At 34.0% G+C, this 24,187-nt stretch overlaps 1 protein-coding gene and 1 long non-coding RNA gene across 13 annotated transcripts in view; one reads left to right on the top strand and one right to left on the bottom strand.

Moving 5' to 3' along the window:
• The window catches only part of fam131bb (family with sequence similarity 131 member Bb), a 56,121-nt gene that overhangs the window by 16,675 nt on the left and 15,259 nt on the right, over positions 1-24,187 (bottom strand). For 5 of the 12 annotated variants that reach the window (XM_058746749.1, XM_058746748.1, XM_058746744.1 and 2 more), the window contains exons 2-7: positions 14,162-14,199; positions 10,779-10,814; positions 10,243-10,348; positions 8,101-8,322; positions 5,915-6,055; positions 1,420-1,727 (exon numbers count right to left, since the gene is read on the bottom strand). In XM_058746749.1, coding sequence (XP_058602732.1) covers positions 1,420-1,727; positions 5,915-6,055; positions 8,101-8,322; positions 10,243-10,348; positions 10,779-10,814; positions 14,162-14,199 — 851 coding nt within the window. Of the gene's footprint in view, positions 1-1,419; positions 1,728-5,914; positions 6,056-8,100; positions 8,323-10,242; positions 10,349-10,778; positions 10,815-14,161; positions 14,200-23,078; positions 23,201-24,187 lie in introns of those variants that run through there. The other 7 variants (XM_058746740.1, XM_058746739.1, XM_058746743.1 and 4 more) reach the window with 7 other exon arrangements.
• LOC131521737 (uncharacterized) lies at positions 1,708-24,137 on the top strand. The gene is made up of 5 exons (XR_009266350.1): positions 1,708-1,779; positions 18,296-18,411; positions 23,532-23,601; positions 23,714-23,865; positions 24,038-24,137. It is a non-coding gene; the product is annotated as an uncharacterized LOC131521737 (long non-coding RNA).

The following is a 24,187-nucleotide window of genomic DNA, read 5'->3' as shown; positions in this document are numbered from 1 at the left end:
GTGCGCTTATAAACAGATATCGTTCGCTGGTGTGGACGCTAATATCTTTATCTTTATAGTTATCGTTCTTGGTGTGAACTCGGATCCACACTTCAAAAATCGACCTGAAATAGTAGACCATCCGGGGATTTTTGACATACTCTTTTCAACATACTATGCTTTGGGAAACATGTATTGTAATCTCACACATACTATTTAGGATGGATAGTATGAACATTGGGACGCAGGGAAAGTGTTGTTGCAGAGGCATATGGAGGATAAATTGTATGACTCCTCTGTTACTAATACAGGAGATGATGATGCAGAGACTTCTGCTTCACACCGATGTGAAGTAATGAAGGTGCACATTTTGCTTTCATACTGACAGTGTTTCTGCAACATAATAAAGCTCTGTACAAAATACTAATGTGATTTCTGGGTTTCCAAATTGAGAATTTCATATTGGCCATAAATTATAAAAGGATTATTGGGAGTTTTGTTAACATTTTTTCAATAACACTTTACATTAAGGTTCCAGTTGTTAACATTAGTTAATTATTACATTTACTAATAAATTATTGAAATTAAAAGTTGTAGCTGTTAATATTATTTATCGGAACATGAGCTTATATGAATTAACACTAAAGTAATTTTTATTAACTAATGTTAATTAAGATTTAAAAATACGGTTTAACACATGTATTGATTATTGTTAGTTAATTAACTAACGTTAATAAGATTTATGAATCTTGGTTGATATTAATTTCAGTATTACTAATAAATTATTAAAATTAAAAGTTGTATCTGTTAATATAATTTAATGAATGCGAGCTAATATGAACCAACAATAAACAGTTATTTTTTATTAACTAACGTTAATAAAGAATCAAAATAACATGTTTTGCTTATTGTTAATTAACTAACTAAATAACTTATAGGACCTTATCGTAATGTGTTACCATTTTTCTTTTTCTTTTTTTCAACCATGTCTTTTAACCATTATTTCATATTTCTATTTTTCTAAGACAAAATAATAAAATAATAGGTCAAACAACTTAAAGGTTTCTTTTCAAGAACTGAATAATTTTATTTATTTATTATGATATCAGGACAGTTGTGTCACACTAAAATTTTTGACCTCATGCCCATAAAAAAAATCTAAATGAATTTTAATTGAGAAATTACAAACATTCTGAATATAGATGAGGTGTATTCATTCAGTGCAAGTCACTGAATTGCACTTTTGAATAAATTAATAGATCCGAACATATCATGTTTTTGCGTCTGTTAATGTGGATGATGAAATAAACATGCACAGCTTGTGCACTGCTTACGCATGCAGTATGAAACAGGCCTTTTATGGGATTTGTAGTTTTCTAACTTACCTGTAATGCACCTGTTGTTACAGAGGCTTCTGGGAATTGTAGTTTTCTCACTCACCTGTTGCTGTTGTTGATACTGCAGGAGCTGATGCTGCTGGTATTGCTGGATCTGATGAAGGTGCTGGATCTGCTGTAACTGGTTCTGATACTGCTGCTGTTGCTGTTGGGACAGGAACTGAGCTGCTGCACTTGGGTCATATCCTCCCTCAGTCCCGACAGCCATGACATATGAACCAGTGGCAGGAGAGGCCACACCTGACTGTTCATTACTAATTGGCTCCCAAGCATCAGAGGAAGAAAGGCAGTAAAGACCCTGGGAGACGTAATTGTGAGGCCACACCTCTGCAGAGGAATGGTGCATCTGGTCTGGAAGAGACGGAGAAAAAGAAAGAAAATATTACAAATGAAAACGTCAAGGGTAACATTCTGTATATTTGATTCTAGTTTTAAATCTTAGATCATTTTTCACACAGCCTGTACTGATCTGAGTTGTCATCTGGTGATTATTACATGGCTACTTACAAAATAAATAAATAAATGGACATGAAATATTGAGCCAAGCTGAAATTCTTTTATTATGTTAGAAGAAAGAGAACTCAGAGTGACATGAGAGAAATAAAACTAGCACAGCTACAGTATGAGGGAAATACATTACCAATATAATCAAAATCAAGTATTATAGAGAGTCATGTAATAATCATTATTATTGATCAGGGCCTTGCATATGAACTAAAGTCTTCAAAAGACAATTAAATATTCCTCTAAATTCCTTTTATTCCATAAAATAAAGGGTTGTCCACGTACACCAAAAAAAGAAGAAGAAATGATATTATTTTACGTGTTTCATCATTTGGCTGCTTTTAGATTCACTTTTATGTTACAGTCAAAGCTCTTAAAAACACTTTTATGATGCTTTGATTGAACACAATGGGCAGATGTTAATATATTTGAGCCCACATTCATAACAAAGCCTTTTCCATTTCCATTATTTTCTCTTTGAGCCAAATATGCTGTGACTTTTCAGCCTCATCTGCATGCAACAGCAGGATATTTTCTAAATTATATCCGATTATAAAACAACGTTGAATAATAATAACTGTACATTCTATTTCTGTGGGTGAAATCTCTTGTCTCAGCATACCTCATGGCCATCATTGTGAAATTAAAATGAGTGTTCACTCATTTTCACCCCTCCGGCAGGGCAGAAATTAGATTCTTTATTTACTGAGGAAATGGCTTTGTAATGTAGCATAGCAACACTCACTCGTACACTGACTGCCCACTGAGCTTATTCTTCTCTTGCCCTTTTTCTCTCTATAGACCCTCTATTATAGCATCCTTACTGGAATGAAACCCCATAAATTTGTGATTTGTGATCTACAGCAACAAACTTGACTCACAAATTATTTCAATACAGGTGACTCAAGAGGAATTATGCAATACTATAATAAACTAATAAGCATAAATACAAATAGCAGTACTTTTACTATAGTATAACGTACTACTCAAAAGTATATCTATATATATATATATTTTTTTTTTTTGTGGAAACATTGATACATATACATATTATATATATATATATGTATATATATATATACAGTCATGGCCAAAAATATCGGCACCCTTGGTAAATATGATCAAAGGCGGCTGTGAAAATTAATCTGCATTGTTAATCCTTTTGATCTTTTATTTTTTTTAAATCACAAAAATCTAACCTTTCATTGGATAATAAGATTTTAAAATGTGGGGAAATATTATGAAATAAATGTTTTTCTCAAATACACGTTGGACATAATTATTGGCACCCCTAGAAATTGAGGTAAAATATCTCTGAATTATATTCCCATTCATATTCACAATTTTGAGAACTGCTGGGTGATTATGAACATGAAATTATCCAGCCATGACTTCCTGTTTCACAGAAATATAAATAGGAGGGAAAACAAAGCCCAAATTCCCTTAATCATCCATCACAATGAGAAAAACCAAATAATATATTTCTGATGTGTAGCAAAAGATAATTGAGCTTCACAAATTAGTGAAGTGGCTTTAAGAAAAGAGCAAGAGCAGTGAAAATTCCCATTTCCACCATCAGGACAATAATTAAGAATTTCCAATCAAAATAAAATGTTACGAATCTGCCTGGAAGAGGACGTGTGTCTATATCGTCCTAATGCACGGTGAGAAGGAGAGTTTGAGTGTCTAAAGACTCTCCATGGACCAGAGATGGAGAATTGCAGAAAATAGTTGAGTCTCAGGGTCAGAAAACCTTAAAAGAAAATTGTCAAATTTTCAAAAATCCAATCATCTCATTGTGATGGATGATTAAGGGAATTTGGGCTTTGTTTTCCCTCCTATTTACATTTCTGTGAAACAGGAAGCCATGGCTGGATAATTTCATGTTCATAATCACCCTGGAGTGCTCAAAATTGTGAATATGAATGGGAATATACTTCAGAGATATTTTACTCGTAAGAATTTCTAGGGGTGCCAATAATTGTGTCCAACGTGTATTTGAGAAAAACATTTATTTCATAATGATATTTCCCCCCATTTTAAATTCTTATTATCCAATGAAAGGTTAGATTTTTGTGAATTTTTTAAATAAAAGATAAAAAAGGATTAACAATGCAGATTAATTTTCACAGCCTTCTTTGATCATATTTACCAAGGGTGCCGATATTTTTGGCCATGACTGTGTATATATATATATATATATATATATATATATATATATATATATATATATATATATATATATATGTGTGTATATAATGTATCAATGTTTCCACAAAATATTAAACAACTGTTTTCAACATTTATAATAGTAAGAAATGTTTCTTGAGCACCCAATCAGCATATTAGAATGATTTCTGAAGGATCAGGTGATACTGAAGACTGGAGTAATTATAGGAATATTCCATCATAGGAATTAATAACATTTTAAAATATATTAAAATAGAAAGCAATTATTTTAAATTGTAATAATATTATACAATATTACTGTTTTTATTCTATTTTGATAAAAATAAATGCTTTTATTTAAAAAAAAAAAAAAATCTTACCCACCGAAAAGTTTTAAACAATTTTGATTTTAAAATGTTTAGCAATACTTCTCATAATATAATATAATATAATATAATATAATATAATATAATATAATATAATATAATATAATATAATATAATATAATATAATATAATATAATATAATATAATATAATGCATTAAATTGATCAAAAGTGACAGAAAAGACTTACACTGTTATATAAAAATATATATTTCAAATAATATTATTTGGAACATTATTTTTTATCAAAGAATCCTGAAAAATCCTGAAAAATTGTTTAACATTGATAATAATCAGTATATTAGAATGATTTCTGAATTATGTTACAATGAAGACTGGAGCAACAATGTTGAAAAAATTAACATTGCCAACACAAGGGTAAAATACTTTATTAAAAATTATTAAAATAGATTTTAAATATATTATTAATATGTTAAATATTTGAAAATACATATATTAAATAAATATTATTAATGTTTTAAATATACTAAAATTGAAAACAGTTATTTTAAATTATAATAATATTTCACAATATTCAATTGTTTTAAACGCCAACATAAGCCTTGGTGAATATAGGCCTAAGAGACTTTCAAAAATATTTTTAAAAATCCTAAAGACCTAAAAACCTTTGAAATCTAATCAAATCTAATCTATGGATAATTTTTATACATTAGGTTCTGGAGCAGAGCATATTTTACTCTTTATCTGGTGCTGGAAATCAGGTTATATTCTTATATTCAATGACTTGTGGCACATATGTTCCAGATATTGATGAGAAACTACTATCTGGATTTATAAAAGCCTTTTGTTCTAAACTTCCGGGCCTGTGAAGTTATTAAGAGTTTTGTTACACCTCTGCCTTAGTGTATGACATAATTATCACATTATCTGTCTGTTACATGTCGTCATTTGGCATGCAGATGGCTTTGGTTGTTCTGAGCTCTCATGTGAGTCTGTAAGGCTGTACTGAACTGCTCAGTGGATTAGTTCTCCTTCTCCTGAGAGTCACGGGTCCCTGACCTTTATTTATTCATTTATTCAAAACCCAATGTGCACTGCATTCCAAATCAGCTGCAATATAGCAATCCCACCCTCACTAGGGGGCTTTCAATGGAAAGCTTTCTTCTTAGAGAAACCTCTTAGCATAGAACTAAATAAAAGGAAAACAAAAGAAAATGCCTAATTTTTCGGTCCTTACGGAATTAGTCATGGATTTCAAGCATATCTTCTTCCCATATTCTTTGAGCTGAGATGGAAAGATGGACTAAGTTGTTGAAAGAAAGTGTTTAATTGTGGTTTATGACAGCACGTTGCCTGAATAATTGCAGCACTCATCAGAGCTCACACTGTGACATGGAAGTTATGTTGCTAAATTGATTTTATTCCCAAATTTAGGCTAGGTTTCCAGCCTAAAGCGCAGTAGGAAGAAGCACACTAATTCTCTGAGCTTGCAAGTGCACGCTGGGAAATGTAGTCAGTACCTCGGCTGGTGATGCTTTCCTGGTTGGCCTCACTCAGGTGGGCTATGCTCCCCTGATTAGATCCAACGCTTGTGCTCTCGCCGTCCATAGAGCTCCAGGCCAGCAGCGTCGCCTCAGAGATCGCAAACTGCTGAAGCACACCTGACAAAATTCAGGATTAGATTGTTTATTGTTGACCATAAAAACATGTCAAAATTCAGCTACTGAATATAACAGGGCATTGACTAATTATGGCATGTTTGTGACTGATATTCATTTGACCTTCAACCACTAAAACCACCTATATTTGAACCATATATAATTATTTATATAGATTCAAATATACTATATTTTCGAAAAGTTTGGGGTCAGTATTTTTTTTTAAGGAAAATTAATATTTTATTCCACAAGGACACATTAAATTATTACCAACAATTATTTTAAATAAATGCTGTTTAAATAAATGTTGTTTATATTTGTCAAAGAATCCTGAGTAAAAAAAAAGCAGCACTGAAATGTTTCTTCACCATATTAGAAGGATTGGTCACACACTATATTTTAAGGTCCAATTCTGGCCATTAACAAACCATTAACTATGAATTTTGCCTCAATAAACTATTTATAAACAATTAATAGTTAGTTTTTAAGTTTAGGTATTGGGTAGGATTAGGGATGTAGAATATAGTCATGCAGAATATGTGCGTTATAAACAGCCAATATGGTAATAATAGGAATGCTAATAAGCAACTAGTTAATAGTGAGAATTGGTCTCTATACTAAAGTGTTACTGCATGATTTCTGAAGGATCATGTGACACTGGAAACTGAAGTAATGGCTGCTGAAAATTCTGCTTTACGAATAAATTACATTTTTAAAATGATTTAAAATAGAAAACACACTGAAAAAAATGATTAATTGAATTTACTCATTTTTTTAAGGTAAGTGGTTGCAATCAATTTATTTTAGCTACATTTAAATAAACAAATTTAGTTGACTAACTTTCAACATATTTTTTTTAATTAAATGTAGCTAAAATAAATTGTTTGCGACCACTTACCTTAAAAAAAAAAAATTCAGTGCAGCTATTTTAAACTGTAATAATATTTAACAATTTAACAATATTACTGTTTTTACTGTATTTATTTATTTATTTTTTTAAAATCAAATAAATGCAGCCTTGGTGAGTAAAATGCTTTTCAAAAACATTTAAAAATCATACCAACCCAAAACTTTTTAATGGTACTTCATATTAATCCCAAGAAAAAAATAAAAATAAAAATAATAATAATAATATATATATATATATATATAAGTTTGTATTTTTTTTTAAAATATATTTTTTAACAGTTCATATGCTTAACAAATGAAACCAAATAAATTCCTTGATATTTTTTTCCAGTTATGTTTAAAAACCCCTTAGCATTCCTGGAAAATTTAACTAAGCACAAAATGTACCACGAGCGGTACACTGGAACGCTAACAGGTTAAATTACGTCTGTAATGGACAAATTCAAGGACACATTTAAAAGAAAAAAAATCCATCGGTTGTTCTCATCCCTGAACCCTAATCTCTGTCACCTGACTGTGGAAATATAAGTCTCATCATCTCAGAGATTGTGTCATGAATAAGAGATAGCAGCAAACATCCCAGACACATTCATTCTCAAAGTCATAAATAAGGTATGATGATGCATCCAGTCTGATTTACTGCATTCAGCAGCAGATGAACTTAATGTGGATAGTGCTATCTCTCACACCTGATGCTACAACAGACTGCTTACCGCAACACTGTTCAGCATTGAGTGCATGCAATATATTTACTTTATGATTAACCCCCTGGAAGGGATAGTCCAAAATATGAAAATTCAATACATATTGGTCACCAAATGGTTTCGGTTCCCATTGACTTTCTCATTGGACAAAATGAGAAATGTATTCTCTCTTTCAATGTGCTGCTTGGATTTATTGTGTTTGTATTTAACGATGAAGCCAGTTTGGTTTATACAGTTTAAAAAAGGAAAGTTCTCAGTCAGCCATGATTAAGTGCTCTACAAGCAAAAGTGTCTGATAACAGGGGCGTTGAACCTACAACAATTTAGATGTTTAACCATTAGGTTACACTTCCACGTTGTGGGTCTTCCGTCAGTCATTTCTAAGCACTAGATTTTGAATAGATTTTTCTATCTATTAGACACTCTGTCTCTCACCTGCGGCGAAGCGAGCCTCCTTCTCTCCGTCACTGAGGTCGCTGTATGCGTCATTCTCCAGCTTGCGCTCTTGTTGGAGGTGCAGACTGGAGGTGCGTCCCGTTCCGCCCCCTACGCCCACCGTCTGCATGCCCCAGCTCTGCCACTCAATCATGTGAGCCACGCGCCCCTGGGCCATCGCTGTCGGCTTTGTCACCTTGTCCTTCATAGAGCGAGACACTCCTGAAGTGGACGGACAGACAGAAGGTGGATGATGGGATAAGAAGGCAGCGAGAGGACGTTTTTTAGATTATGGAGAGAAAGAGGGGGAAAAATGAGAAGAGAGGACAATTAGGTAGCTTTACAGTATGAGGTCACCTGCTCAGACTATATGGGGTATATGGATGGATGTAACATGGAAATTGGGAATAGACTAGCATGCTCAGAGGTTGCGCTATAATATTATTCTCTTACAGACTGAATTGCAAAGTGCCCATCATTATCTATGTTTGTCTGTCGTGATTGTTTTAGTTTCACTGATTTTATTATTTTTATATTTTATTATATAAAAGTATGCCATATCACCTTAATATAACCAAGCTTTACTTTATGTTTTACATAATGTAGCAAAAAAGTAACCAATTACGGTAGCTACATCTTTATGGAAAATAACCTGCAAAAGTAGCTGTCAGTTTATTTTAATCTATGGACAGTTTCCTAGTTTCTCCTAAGTTATTATCTCCTAGTTTCTGTAAATTAAAAGAAAGAAAGAAAATTATTAGAATTTCTTGATTCCATAAATTTTAAAATTTAAAGAGCTGTATGTTCATCGGAGATCCCACTTTTTTGGACCACACTCAAAAAAACTAAATTCAAGAAATTATCACTGTGATGTTACTTTTTCAACTTGAGGTACTAATATACAGTATACAGCACATTTATATGTACCATTTACAGCTTTTTATTTATTTATTTTTTTGAGAGTGCATAAATTTACACGACTTTACCAATCTTGGTAATCTTGGATTTACTAAATAAGGATTAAGGATAATAATTTGTACACATTTTTTTTTAATCACAATTTCTACCCATAAAATATATTTTAGAGCTTGGTGTTTCTAGAAGAAGAAAAAATCCACGTCTAGAATTATCACATTTAAAATGAGGTATTTGTAAGGTTCTAATAAAATCCTTGTCTTTTAAAATGATGAAAAGCATTTTTAATTATCCTTTAATGTTTTACATTTCTACAGCCAAAGCAACCTCTCTATGTGCTGTGTTATAATGTTTCTGTTGGTGATAAATATGTAAGATTTCAATGAAAATGACTTCCAAAATGATATATGTAGATGGTTATGGTATGGAAAAATAAATAACCTAGTTTTAGTGTCAAGGGATGGGAATTTGTCTTGCTGGAATGACTTCTTTCCACACTAATGAAGATCTACACACAATAATAGCCTTACACTTTCTCCTGCATTTTCTTTTATTAGTTTCAGCTTATTCAATCAAGCTACATCTGTGATATACTAAAGCCAGGCTGTAACGATCTGTTTGAATACCAGTAAATTCTGCGTGGAGCCTTTATATAAGATACTGAGAAAAAAATCAATTGCTCTTTGCTATTTGGACAGAATCTATACTGTATATACATATTTTTTTTACCAGTGCATTAGTGCAAACATACAGAGATAATTCTAAAATCTCCTAAGCTCTTAGGTAATGCCTAATGAAATGATGAACATGAATTATTAAAGTTGGATATAGGATACAGACTGCACTGCACTTCACTGCACACAACAGAACTACAAAAACACAGATACATGAGTCTCAGAAACAGTATTATAAGACAAACACTGACTGATCCCCGCACTTCACAAGCACTTTACATTCAAAAACCTGCCTCTCCCATCAACCACCGCTTAGGATAAAATGAAAAGTCGTATGACAATGCATTGTGGGAAGCATTTCGCTTACTTTTCAGGAAACTATTCTTATTTGGATCTTGGAATTCACCAATGGCACAAGCCATTGGAGAGTGTAGTAAATGGAAACGGGTGGTGAAAAGGGAAACCCATAAGGGTCCATGTTGGCTCCATCTCCTCCAGCTCAGTCTGGAGTCAACATGGGGTCAGTTTACCATTTCACAGGACAGACACACACCTGACACACCTGTCAGAGAGGACTTAGCCAGAGCGCCGATTCCATAGGCGTTGGAGTTCCGCTTCTTCAGCTGAGGGAGGATTGAGGTTGTGTCCTCCATAGACAACTGAAATGAAGGAAGGCATTCAAGAGAGAAAAATGGGACAGAAAATAGGAAAGGTGAAGAAATAGATGGTTTCGATGGAGCAGGAGCAGAAATGAAATGCAAAATTTTGAGCGTGGGTGGCAATTCATGGAAAGAAAAGAGGTGATGAGAGAAGTTAGGTAGAAAGTTAGCAAAGTGGTTTCTAGAGGTTGTGAAACTACATTTCCCAACAGCCTGCTTCTTAATTTCTGTCCATTTGCATGATGGGAAGTGTAGTCTTTTGTCATTCACGTCCGCAACAAAGTCTAACTACTACAGCACACCAACAAGTCACCGCAAAAGAGAGACGACTCAAACCGAGGAATGGGGTGTGAGATAGGAGAAAGCTACTGTGATTCAGAGGAAAATAACGAAAGGAAAGAAATGGAAGAATGATATTCACAACACTTACATTGATTCCATCCCATGAAAAGTCTGTTCGGCCATGCTGAGAGAGAGAGGAAGGAGGGATGGGGAAAGAAAGGGATGGGGATAGACAGAGTTGAAGAAAGAGGAGAGAAGAGCAAGAGAGATGGCCACAGAGAAAGGAGAGGAGAGAGAGGGGGGATTGTGACAGAACAAGGCATTTTAAAAACATGTGAAGTTGAAGGAGAAATAGAGAAATAAAAAAGAACAGAGAGGAAATCAAATTCTGAGAAGCTGATTTATTGGCCGGACTAACAGAGAGGTGAAATAAAAGGAATAGTTCAGCCAAAAAATTTAATTCAGTCACTTTTACTTATCCAAACACTTTTTGGCACTTTGAAATACAAAATGACAAATAGTGGTTGTTGTTTTCCATGCTGTTACAATGAACTGGAACTAAAGCTTTTAAGCACCATGAAGGTATCGTAAAAGTGGTCCATACAGCTGTCTAAAATGTCTTCTGAAACCATATGACAGCTTTGTGTAAGGAACAGACCAAAAAGTGGAGTCAAATGGTTCAAAGATCAGACTCAAAAGAACGATTTGTTGATAAATTTGACTTTTGTAGTTTCTCTCATTAACTCTCAGGACGGCACCAAAAAATTAAATAAAATCTAGGCTATATGTTTCTTTGGTGCCTTCCTGAGAGTTCATGAGATATAGAAACGATATAATAAAGTTTATAAATATAAATTTTGGTCTGTTCACACAAAGCTGACTTGGAATACAGCGCACAAGTCAGTTGGGTGACTTTTATGATAAAAATGATACATCAAACTTTTATGATTTAGATGATGTAACTACTTCTACATCCTTGAACGCGTCAACGATTGTTCATTGTCAAAGAATGGAAAAGAGCGATTGTTTAAAAAAATTATTTTTTTGTGTTATGCTGAATAAAAAAAGTTCTTGTGTTGAGGGTGAGTAAATTATTATAGTTTTGTTTGTTTGTTTTTATGTCCTTTCTGTAACAGACTTTGATAGTAGCAAGAGAATAACTAGATTTGTACTTTTCTGAAAAAAGATGCGAGAAGTACCACAAAGGTGTTGCCAGGGTGTCTCTATGCAGTTGCTGAAGTATTCTTGTTTTAGCACATTCATTCTCTCCTTCAATAAGAATTTTTCTTTTTGTAATCAGTCATCTGCCAGGTGAAAATCACAAGTCTGATTGCTTAGAAAAGTAATACATCTCTCCTCAACAAGCAGCAGGATTTGATACATTGTATCTGTCTATAGCAGAAACATGCGGGATGAGTTACATGCCAAAGTTTAAGTGTTTTTTCAAATCCCCAGCTGTAGGTGTGAGCAATAGTAATAGTAAAGTTTGCTTTGGCAAGCACACAGAAGCATTCAGAAAATAGATTTTACATGAAAAACTACGGCCTCATGCACACTCATTGCATAGACTAATGGACAGATAAAAACCATTAGCAAAGCTTATGCTAAAAGCAAGACTATTTCTACGTAGCCTTTAACAAACTTGTTTTTATAATACAATAAAACAACAACACAGACACAGTCTCAAAGAAAGCAAATACAGGGAGTCTAATGCAGTCAGTCCATGTTGAAGACACAATAGGTGAAGAGAATGAATGCTGTAATAGACTGTTGACTACAGTCACCTTACTATTTTTACCAGTAAAGAGATACACTAGCCAGAGATCAATCCCAGAGAGCTGTGTTTACTTACTGTTACAGATCAGATGTTTTGTATATAGCACAAAAGCCTGTGGATGTTACACTACATTTAAGCACCTATTGATTTGTAGCGAGTGGGGGTGATATGTGCTCAGTGCTGTTATGATATTTGTATATTAAATCAGATGCTGAGATCCCAATCATTTGGGAACCTCCTGGAGAGCACAAACACAAAATCAAAATGAACATATACTTTCTAAATACATGTTCCTGTCTAACAGTGCAAAAGTAATCAGTAGCCAACATGCTGCTCCAAAGGAAAAAAAAAGTCACAGAAATTCTAATGGTTTCCATTAAAATATCATTATAAACCATTAGCTTTTTCCAGTAAAACCATTACAAAATTCCTTTTTGTACTGTGTTTTGGGCATTTTTCCAATAGGATTTAACATCCCACCAATAGAATCCATCACATACCAGTGGACACCATTATAGTTTCCATTAAAACCAATAAAATTCCCATTATAACCATTAAATCCATTACATTTTCTAATGTGTTTTGGGCAGGGTTCTATTGTTTTTTTCAGCAGGGTGATTATTTATGTAAGTTACATTGATGCGCCAGTAGGTGGCGACACTTGATCATTTTTATAAATGAATCATTTGAATCATACATTCCGACTCATTTAAAGACATTGATTCATTCATGAACGAACCACCAACCGTGTTTAGATTGGAGACACTCGACGGTTCAGGATGATTCTGCTTTGTCTTTGATTTGAACTAGCCTTTTTTTCGTTGACGGAGCATAAATAGACAAGGTAACCGCCAATATTCTGTATAAAATGTAACCATTATCGTAGATATAACCCGGATATCTTGTTTCATTCAGAAATGCGTCAGATGTGGATCTAAATTCCTTTTCGAATTACATTGTTTGTTATTATTAGGCCTTCAATCAGGTAGCCTACTTCAGAATCAGAAAAGATTGACAGATGAAAGAACCGTGTGTATTTACTTATTAATAAGAAGGTATGTATCTCATGAAAAGACCTTTTGAATTTCACATATTTTGTCTTTATGCAGCAAACCCTGTCTGATAATGGAATCAGCTTTAAAAGCTTCCAAAAGTGAGAGAGAGAGGGAGCAAATCTCATACATATGCTTTGTGTGAGATAAAATGAATGCTTGCCTTACTCATTCAAATTTATCAGCAATATGTATGAAGACATATGAAGAAATAAAAGCAAGCAAAGTGATGTGTCAGTGGTGATACTGAGAATCCATTGAGCAAAGTCATCATCTCTCCCATAAGCACAGACCCAGAACCAGTCTCCAGTGTCACTGCACAGCTGAAGTCAAATACTATAAGCCTGCTTTCTGGGTCAGTTCTTAAGAGTGTGAGGCACAGGAACACAAACATAACCAAAAGTAAATGCTAACTACTATAACAGCAAACTACAAGCCAGACTGGGTAAGCACTAAACTACATGCTGTTAACTAGGCTAATGTGCTAGCAATGACTTTCTGTGGTTAAGGAGGAGAGCTGGCTCACTTCCCTAACTGAGATAATCTCTTCCTGTTTTGGACACCTTGGCCTCCATCTTGGAGCAGGATGCTTTTCCCCCTAAACAGGAATTTGTGGTGTGGAGTGTCAAAAGTGTGTCAGTGCTGTTGAGAGATCTGTCTAATTTAGTATATGTATGTTGGTGTAATAGGCAGCTCGCTTACCTGTTCCCCATCCTTCTGCACGGGAACTCCATCTGCTGCTGGAAAGAGAAGATAAAAAGTGTAAATTATAGCAGGGTGCTTTGAGACTCAAATAGGAAAAGTATGAGCAGGGCATATATTTTTGTGATTGGAAGAGTAGGTGGCTGTGATATAAACATTTTAAGGATGTTACAAGATCAGGGAGTGATTTCTTACAATAAAACACTAAACTACATCAATGCAGTCTACAGTACATCTACTGCCTATATTTCTTATAAAAAAATTTTTTATTGTCTGTTATAGTAATTAGCGTTGGCTGAGAACTTGGACCTTGTTTATTTGTAATTAATTTTCTCTTAGCCAGGTTAATAGTGTTACTGAGCATTATTGGTTGCACTGTGTGAAACTAAGCTTTATTAAAATGACTCTAAAAATGATTATACCTTGCGGTCTACACTGTATGTGACAAAATAGTAAAGAAATGATATAATCTTTTACAAACATTTAAGAAAGGTGAGTCGTTTAGAGTTATCGCTGGTGAACTTTTAGTATGAGTTGTCGTTGTCATAATTAAATATGTGCTCGTCTCAAAGATTAAGCCATGCAAGTGTAAATACACACTGGCAGTATAAAGTGAAACCCATTAAATAGAATACAGATATAAAGCATGATACTTTTAATACTGATGCTGCAAACAGGAAAATGACTGTTTAACCATTAATGTAACCACATATTTAGCTTGAAAAATAGTGCATAAAATAAGCTTATATAAAAAACAAAACAAAAACAGAGAGCTCTCATTCAGACAGAAAGCAAACCGAGTAATGACAAAAACACAAACATCTTCAGGAATTTCACATTAAGCAAAGGCAAAGCTAAATTTAAGTTATTTAAAGATTGGTCATGTTCTGTGATATTTGTTAATAAATGATACATTAAATTGATGATGGAGTCTGATCATTTGCAGTTTAGTCCTATTTAATTTTAAAATTATAATTGTCGAATATAATGTTAAATGGTTATAATTATCCACAGAGATTGAAAATGTATTCATTTAATAGAGTATCATTTAAAAGGTATCAGTATTGGTATCGATATCAGCAATACTGGCTTTGATAGTACTTGGTAAAATTGTAATTTTAGGTGCAAATAAACACAAAAATGTAAAATATTTAAATCACATCGTAACCCTCAACTTATTACAGTAAATCTGTATATATAAGACATGCTGATCACAGTCATTTCCTGCTATGTTCACTGTCAAGCCGCATTCCAGAACTACTTCTATACAGTGAACGGATGGCATGAAACAAAAGCAATGAGAGCAAATGGTTAGGGCAGTCAACAACAGAAAATGACTGTGCATTGAAAGCATAATTGAATCAGATCCCAACACCTTTCACCTGCCTACATACATGCTGTTCTTTCATTATAATCACAGCTTGACCTACTGATAGAACACTACAACAATAGAGAAAAGAGAGCGAGGGAGAGTACATGTGGAGGTGGCAATGCAGAGTTAACTAGGTATCCAAGTAAACAAAAAAAGAGAGTGAGAAACTAATTTTTCTTCCCCCCAACCACTGCAGCGTAACATTATTATAGATTTCATTAATTCTCATGTACTGGCCCACTTCATAAGTGCCCTAATAATATAATTAAATAATTACGCAATCCATTACCTAAAAAATGATGGGCCAAAACAGATACGGTGGAAAACAGGTCACCTGTATTTGGGCCTGAATGATTAACGAATCCTATCCTTTTATTTATTTATTTTGCTCCTTCCTTACACAGACTAATCCTGATTCCACAAAAACTTAATTACAGAAGGCCCTGTGCTAATTAAGCTTAAACACAGCTTTGGTCTCAGGGTGATTTCTCACATTATTAAATGAGTAATATTCTTTCATAATCAGCCATGACATGGGCTAGAGTGTGTAACCTTACACCGTGCTAATTATGTTGGGATATTTAGAAAGGATTTTGGTGTTGGTGACCTTCCCTTGTTTTTCAGAGATGGTGTAACGCTTGTAGATGCACTTGTTGCACTATGTTGTAATTAATTAAATCATGTGTATAAACAGGTGAGATTGAAAATAAGAGCTGTTGAATTAATCTCAGTGCATATTAATTTATTTTAAAGGGGTCATATGACGTTTCTAAAAAGAACATTATTTTGTGTATTTGGGGTAATGCAATGTGTTTATGTGGTTTAAGGTTCAAAAAACGCATTATTTTCCACATACTGTACATTATCGTTGCTCCTCTATGCCCTGCCTTTCTGAAACGCGCCGATTTTTACAAAGCTCATCGTTTTGAAAAGCGAGGTGTATGCTGATTGGCCAGCTAGCCAGTGCGTTGTGATCGGCTGAATACCTCAAGCGTGAGACGGAAATGTTACGCCTCTTACCGTATTGTGATGCCGTGTCCCGGCGTGAAGACACAAAAACAATAAAACCCATTAAACAAGCATTAAACATTACCATGTCTGCATTTGTGATTGGAGAAACGACAAACAACAAACAACAAGCACTACTCTACACAGCTCAAAACTCACATCTGAATCGTCAGTGGCAAATTCTTTAAATAAGAAAACGTACTTACAGGCTGTGAGTCAGAAGCGCCAGACTGTCCTTGCAAAGTTGGAATTGCCCCAATTTATACAGTAGAAACAGTCTTTGAGCACAGCTGGCAGGCTACTCCCAGGTTCGGGAAATAGTCTTCCGTAAAATGCGCTGCACACACTCTAATATTTGGGTTGAACTGTTCTGGAACAGTGTTGTAAATACAACTTAACCACTGATTTCTAGTTGTGTCCTCTTTTGGAAGCCCAAACAAAGTAGTTTTGTACTTTGTAAACAGCTTGTAACACTCCAGAGAGAAATGAAAACTTATCATTGTCAGTTAGGCCTTTTATATGCTATCTAACATTTTTCTAAAAGTTTACTTAGCAGCCAGCAAATAAACATCATGGTTTACAGCTACTGGCTATTTTACAAAAGTTTCAGAATGAGAGTTCAATAATATTACTTTCTCCAGTGAAAAAGTCATCTCATCTGAATCTGGAGAGACATATGCACAGATCAAGCACCATTTACAAAGGAAAACAGTCAAAAACAGTTCAAAACAAATATATTGGTGAATTTAGATGTGAGAGAACTGCCTTAGTGATGTATTCATTTCTTACAAACACACAACTTTTCACTTCACAAGAAATTAATAAATTTAATGGAATTGTGTCATTTACTTGTGGATTATTGTAATGTTTTTATGAGTTGTCTCATTCTTACGGCACCCATTCACCGCAGAGGATCCATTGATACACAAGTGATGTAATGGTAAATTTCTTCAGATCTGTTCAGATGAAGAAGCAACATCTTGGGTGGCCTGAGGGTGGATCAGATTTCTGCAATTCTTCATTTTTGGGTGAATTTGTTTCATTTATGAAGTTCTCATTAATAGAATAATTAGTGCAACCCAACAAATGCCTTATGTGTGTGTTATACAATGTGATGCAGAAATAGAAAGCAGTGTAGTTTGATATTTGAGAGGGAAACTGTAGTTGATCTCTCTGTCTGGATGATAGAGTAGCTCTGTGGTCTCTGGAGTGACGGCTAACATTGTGACACACTGACCTACTGATACACTAACACCAGCCATTTTATTCTGTCCCTTTAGAGATTACTCACTGTCTTTGTCAAGATCAGGAGCCAGACATTATGAAGATAAATCTGTCTGTCTGGACCAATTAAATTCATGGTTTAAATGGCGAATTTGTGGCTATTAAGCATACATGTATTTACTATGCGGATATACAGTGGGAATTTGGAGGTGATGGCTCTAAAATCTGGTAGCAATTCTGGTGACCTAAGCAAGATATTAATTCTGTGACTGGAATGAAACTCAGCTGCAAACTGAGGCAGAGCACACATCTAAAAGAGGAGTATGGAGGATCTGTGCAGACATAAAGTAATGCACTTTAAAGTTTTTCTTTTCAGGAGCACAGTTGCTAAATGTCGCTAAATATACTAAACAAACTCCTGCTGACCATATGACTGATTTGATAATGATTGGGAATTATTATTAAATGCCATTAAAGTTGAAGAAATGATAATAAGGTACTGCAGCATCTAATGGTCTCCATTCTCTCAGCATCCTAGAAAACAGCAGCCAATTCAATTAAAGCTGTGAATGTGGCACTCATCATCCCATCCAGCTGGCAAACGCCCTTAATGACCTTGAAGACATCCAGATAGCTACTGAACCAGGTACATCACTTTTCGTTCCATTGTTTTAAGACCAGAATGTCTGACGAAAAATAACTAAATTCCCATGGTACATACAGTCTGGATGACTGTTTATTATTCACAAAAAATACAGAAATAAGCATTAATATTCAATATGAGCCTGTTTGCTCTGCAGGGCTGTCTGTAGTAGCTCTTTCTTCTACTCTCAGCACTTAATCCCCATTTATCTCTTCCTCATTACACAGCGACTGTGATTTTCTGGTTCCTCCTTCACTTTTGACCTTTGACCTTTCACCTGTCCACTGAATTAATCACCTCCTCCAGATAAAACATATTTCCCTGACGTAAATCTTAAGGTGCCTAAGGCAGTGTGTGCCCTAGATAACAATACAAGCTTACGTACACACACATAGTAACACACCTTTGGGATTCATTTAGCCAAGATTAACACATCATACACACACACACACACACACACACACACTGTCTGTTTAATGGCTCTAAAGCTCAGCTAACTGGATAAAGACTAAACAAAAGTAACTGCAAACCTCATAGTGTCACTCGGCATTCACTGCTTTTGTATGTGAGCATTGCAAACTGGTATTTCAATTGCGCACAATAATATCAACCATATGCCGTGTATTTGTAGTGGATTTACATTGCCTCCACGATCACATTCATGGGTTGCAAGAAACATTGTTTTGGCGTTCAGGTTGAGGTTTTGTAAATCTGTCTAAGCTTCCGTGTTAGATTTTTTAAAATCATGCCAAACAGAGTTGGAACTTCCAGCTTGCTGAGCAATTTTCAGGTTTCCTGGCACAAAATGTATTTTAGTAAGCTGCTTTACTGAATGTCTGCACTGGATTTAGAATCCTGAAATAGGATAACAAAGGTGCAAATTATACAATCACATAAGTACTGTAGATAAACATGTCTCCACTCTATTTTGTTTTTATGGCCAACATAAACAGTTGAAATCATTCAATCTCTTCCATCAAATGCCATGTTATTCCATTAAATCATGGAAATGAAATGAATAAGCTAGGCACTTATCCAGCTAGTCATAATCATTTTCCACTTTCTGAAGAAAATGTGAGTGGTGGTTGGTTAGGCATTCTGAGTGGTTGTTAGGGTGTTTTGAGTGGTTGCTAGGTGATCCATCCTTAAATGAAAAATCTTTATTTCCACATTTCATCAATAACCAGGTGAAGAGTTTCTATATTTATAAAAGTAAATGTAAGCTACCCTTCTACTATATTGCACTGAAAACTGGAAAGCAAATTCATTTCATTCAGCACAAATAATCCTGGATGAGTTAGGCGCTGAAGGGGGCGTTTACACAATTTGCAAAATAAAAACAAACTTTTTGTGTATTTTTGAAAGTTTTGAAAATGATACCATTATTGTCTCTGTGTGAACTACAAAAATATGAATTTGTGAAATCGCCGACTACTGGCCTGGCACGAGTAATGGTGTTTTTAGTTGTTTTTCGCGAATCTGTGTGAACGAGGATTGTTTTGACATTGTTGTCATTTGTACTTGCATTTCAAAAATGCCAAGGAAAGACCTCTTTCCCCCCCCCTTTTTTTAGTATGCTGTTGTCATGTAATCATCCCTTAGAGATTAGCAATCTTGGCAATTTCCTTGTAAAGACATGCTTTTAATAAAGCTGCTGTCAGGGTTCCTTAAATTTACAGGGTCTTAAATTTACTTGTATCAAATTTAAGATCATAAAAAGTCTTAAATTGTACAAGAAAGTCTTAATTATGATTTCAAGAGATCTTAAATTTGGGTACAGACCAGAATTGCTATACACAGCTTAACAGGGCCATCACTAGGAATTCTGGGCCCTGTGCACTGAATTTGCTATGGGGTCCCTCAAAATCATGTTCAGTGTGTGTGTGTGTGTGGGGACGTGGTATGAGTTGCAATCGTAAAATGTCAAATAACGTTTGCAGTGATGGGTCATAGGGCTTTCAATTGGAGTAAATAAATAAATAAATAAATAACACAGGACGGAAACGATAAATATTACTGAATTCATGACAAATGCAACAAACTTAATAATGCATTTTTGTCACATGGAAAAGCACTTGACAGTAAGGCATTGATTTTGAGCTAGACTGCTGGAAAGTTACTGCTAATAAACTCTGTCATCATTTCCTCACCCTCATGTCGTTCCAAATGACTTTCTTCTGTTGAACACAAAATAAAAATTTTGTAGAATGTTACCAAACCATTTTGGTTATCCTTGATTTCTACTGTATGGACAAAGATTTCTTGAATTTCTCAAATTAAGTTCCACAGAAGAAAGAAATTCATACAGGTTTGGAATGACATGATGTTGAGTAAATGATGATAATTTTCATTTTTGGGTGAATCTCCCTTTAAGAACTTTATTATTTGTAAATAAGAAGCACCTAATACCTAATTTATATAAGAATTTTTAAAGATATTTATAAGAAATTAATTATAAAATATTTATCTTTAATCAGGCCCTTATTGAATTAACATTTTACTTCAATTAAAATTAATTAGAACTAAACATCTAAAAACAAAGAAGTATCCAGAGTTTAACTGACTAGTATTAGTAGGATGGTGGTCACAAGAAGTAAAACCATGGTCCTCATTACCATGGTTATATGGATTTTAAAATAAGTAGCCTAATAGGCTAATAAACTATCAAATTTGTAGTTAAAAAAAAAAAAAGACTACAAAACAGCTTCTATGAAATTAAAATAGCATATTCCCCAATATGTAATAACAGTAACATAATAAATACATTTCTGCCAACACATAGGCTATTTATACAGTGTTAATAACTTCAAGTTTAATTCTGTGTCACATCTGAATGGATCAAGCGACTTGGGCTGTTTATCGCCCATAAATCATGTCAGAAGCTGGTTTTAAATTCAGTTTTCTTGGAAAGAAAGACTTGTGTCTGAGCGAGACTTCAGTTCATTAGCCGCAGCGTTTCACGTCTGATGTGTGACCCACTTAAAGTGCAGTAAACAGTAAAACAATTGCGGTACAAATTAGTGTGATTATTAGTACTTTAATAAATGTAAAATAAGTTGAATACAAATACTAATTTACAACATCCAGCAGCACAATGAACTGTTTTGCACAGCTAAATAGGCTAAATGGAGATTGCTGTCACCCCCTCGAACACTCAAGTTCACGCTAACTCTTACGTTAAAAATAAGATGGAAAGATAAAAAATGAATAGTTTCCATGGATTTAGTCTTTGCATATGTTTGTTTGATGTTTGGATCAGGTCTCCTCTGTTGGAGTAGAATTGGCTAGATGGTGCTGTCCCAAAAAATAGGGTCCTAGAACTGCAACCTCCAGTACTGCAGGAACATTGGGTTGTTTTTGTTCAGACCAATGCGAAAATCAACCCATGTTTTTACCCTGCAAACACGCAGAGCTGTAAATGTGAACTGGTGGATCAATAAGAAGATAATTCATTATAAAAATCTAAACAGTAAAATGTGTTTGTATGTTATTTAATTAATATGATAATTTATTGATAATAATTGTTTAAATTAATATAATACTTAACACTTTTGACTCATCCATTTTCTTAAAAATGGTTTAAAGGCGAAATATGAAGTGTGTCATTTTATAAAACTTTTTGTTTTTGTGTAAACATGTAACTGAACTGTAAATCATGCTTTTTACAGTCATTTTACAGTTTAATAGTTTACCATACACTGTAAAAAAACAAGGTTTTACAGTTGTTAACTGTATATTTCCATATCAACTGTAATTAATTTACAAGAAGCAGGTGTTATCACTGTAGCTCCTGCTTTTTACACTACTTTACTGTAGTGTGGCATTATGGGATTGCGCGTGCATCGTTCAAATCTGAAATCCAGCCGACTGGAGCAGTGCCAGAATGATTGAAGATTAGAGGCTTTATTCATAATTCCTGGTAAATTCACTTAATTTTACTTAAGAAATATATCCTTTTATATTTAAGTTAATAAGTGATATCATGTCACAATATCCTGCTATCACACATTTAGTCAAGCGGCCTTGGTATGTGCAGTAAGCTGGAAATTGCTATCATAGCAGAGTTAGGCTGAATGCTGCATTTTTCTCATTTTGCCAGTTTTATTTTCTTATTGAGAGCATTTAAAGTAGTGTTTACCCAACTTTTAACGTAATGCACAGTGCGAACGATTGTCATAGTAACGTCTATCTGTCGAAATAACTGAGAAACAGCAAAATATGTGAAATTTCATTTGTTTATATGTTTTCAACTGTCCCATACTGAAGTGACATCTTACTATAACCAGAAACAACATGTAAATGAGAAATTGTGTCTATTGCCACTATAGTTCTACTCGACATTAAAGCTTGTCCGGGGCCATTTTTTTTGTGTGAAATACATCTTTGCATGCCCGATTGGACAAGTTAACGTTAGCCTGATTAAAACTAAAATAACTAGGGAAGCATCGAAACGCAAGACTGATTCTGATTTTACTATCGTTACAGTCAACATCAAAACAAATAACCTTAACAGCACACATAAACTCACGGAAGAAACATGAGGTAAATGTTCAAACTGTCGAGTTTATTTATAACACATGATATTATTAGCATAAGTGATCTGTTGCTGATTATCACGATTGCAAATGTTACTAGTTCAATAAACAATTAGTTAACATTAAGTTACTTACTTTTTAGACACAATATTGACTGTTGTTCTATTTCACCAACGAAAATCGTTCCAAACGAAGATCAAAGCAAAACTCAGCGGTGTTTACTAAATGATTCAGCATTCTGAAGTGATCGGTACAATGAATGACTCACTTATTAAATTATTTGCTGCCACCTAATGGCGGTTTAGTTTCACGTTTAAAAAGTATCATTGCATTTTTACAACGTTTCTTATTTGTAATTTCAAAAATTAATGTAAAACATTAATGTCATAACACAGTTGTAATTTTGCATTATAAATTATTTAATTTGATTGGTGGTGCAGTTCTACAATGTATCGTTATAATTGAATTTATTAATCAAATGTAAGAGTTTATTTTAAAATATATGCCTTTTTGGGTGTTCATTTTGGTCTCATTTATGTAAATGCATTTTTTTTTAAATCACAAGATAATTTTCATTATTTCTTGTAGGTGCAAAGAATAGCAGCTGATGTGGAGAAATGTTTGATGCTTCAAGACTCCCTGAAGCTGATTATATTAGGTAATGTATTAATTCTGTTGTAAATCATTTGATAAACTTGTATTTTATATTACATTTTATATTGAAATACTGTATTGTAAGTTACATTAATGTTTATATTTATTCATTCCAGGTGCACCCAGTGGCTTTTGACTAGGCCTATTCGAGGGTCACATGGTTGTGAATTCATACCTCAACTTTGTGGCTGAATCTTCAGTCTTATTACAACTTCAGCCTGGCGTCCCGGGAGCAGGTGTCTTTTGCACACTTTAATTAATTTCAAAGGTAACATGTTTTACTTGAGTAATTTCATTTGTGAAAAAGGTTACTTATTTAGTTTAAGTACTGGTAAATGCTGATTGTATTGTATAAGTGGCATTTTTACATATATTTTATTGAGCTGGTTTCATTCAACACTGAACTTTATTCTAAAGCTTCTGCTTGTTTTTATGTGCAGATGTTTTGTTGGAATCACAACACTCACTGGATACAAGATGGATATACAGAGGCAAAACAAGTGGAAAGGTCTCAGAGAAGAGGGACAACCCTCATGTGTGTGCTTATCTCTGAAAGTTGATGAACTTTCAGTATGTATTTATTAAATTGT

This window comes from Onychostoma macrolepis, chromosome 16, assembly GCF_012432095.1.
Source record: "Onychostoma macrolepis isolate SWU-2019 chromosome 16, ASM1243209v1, whole genome shotgun sequence".
In the NCBI taxonomy this organism is placed as follows: Eukaryota; Metazoa; Chordata; class Actinopteri; order Cypriniformes; family Cyprinidae; genus Onychostoma; species Onychostoma macrolepis.
Note: the sequence above shows the minus strand (reverse complement) of the source record. Positions and strands in the feature narration are given on the sequence as shown.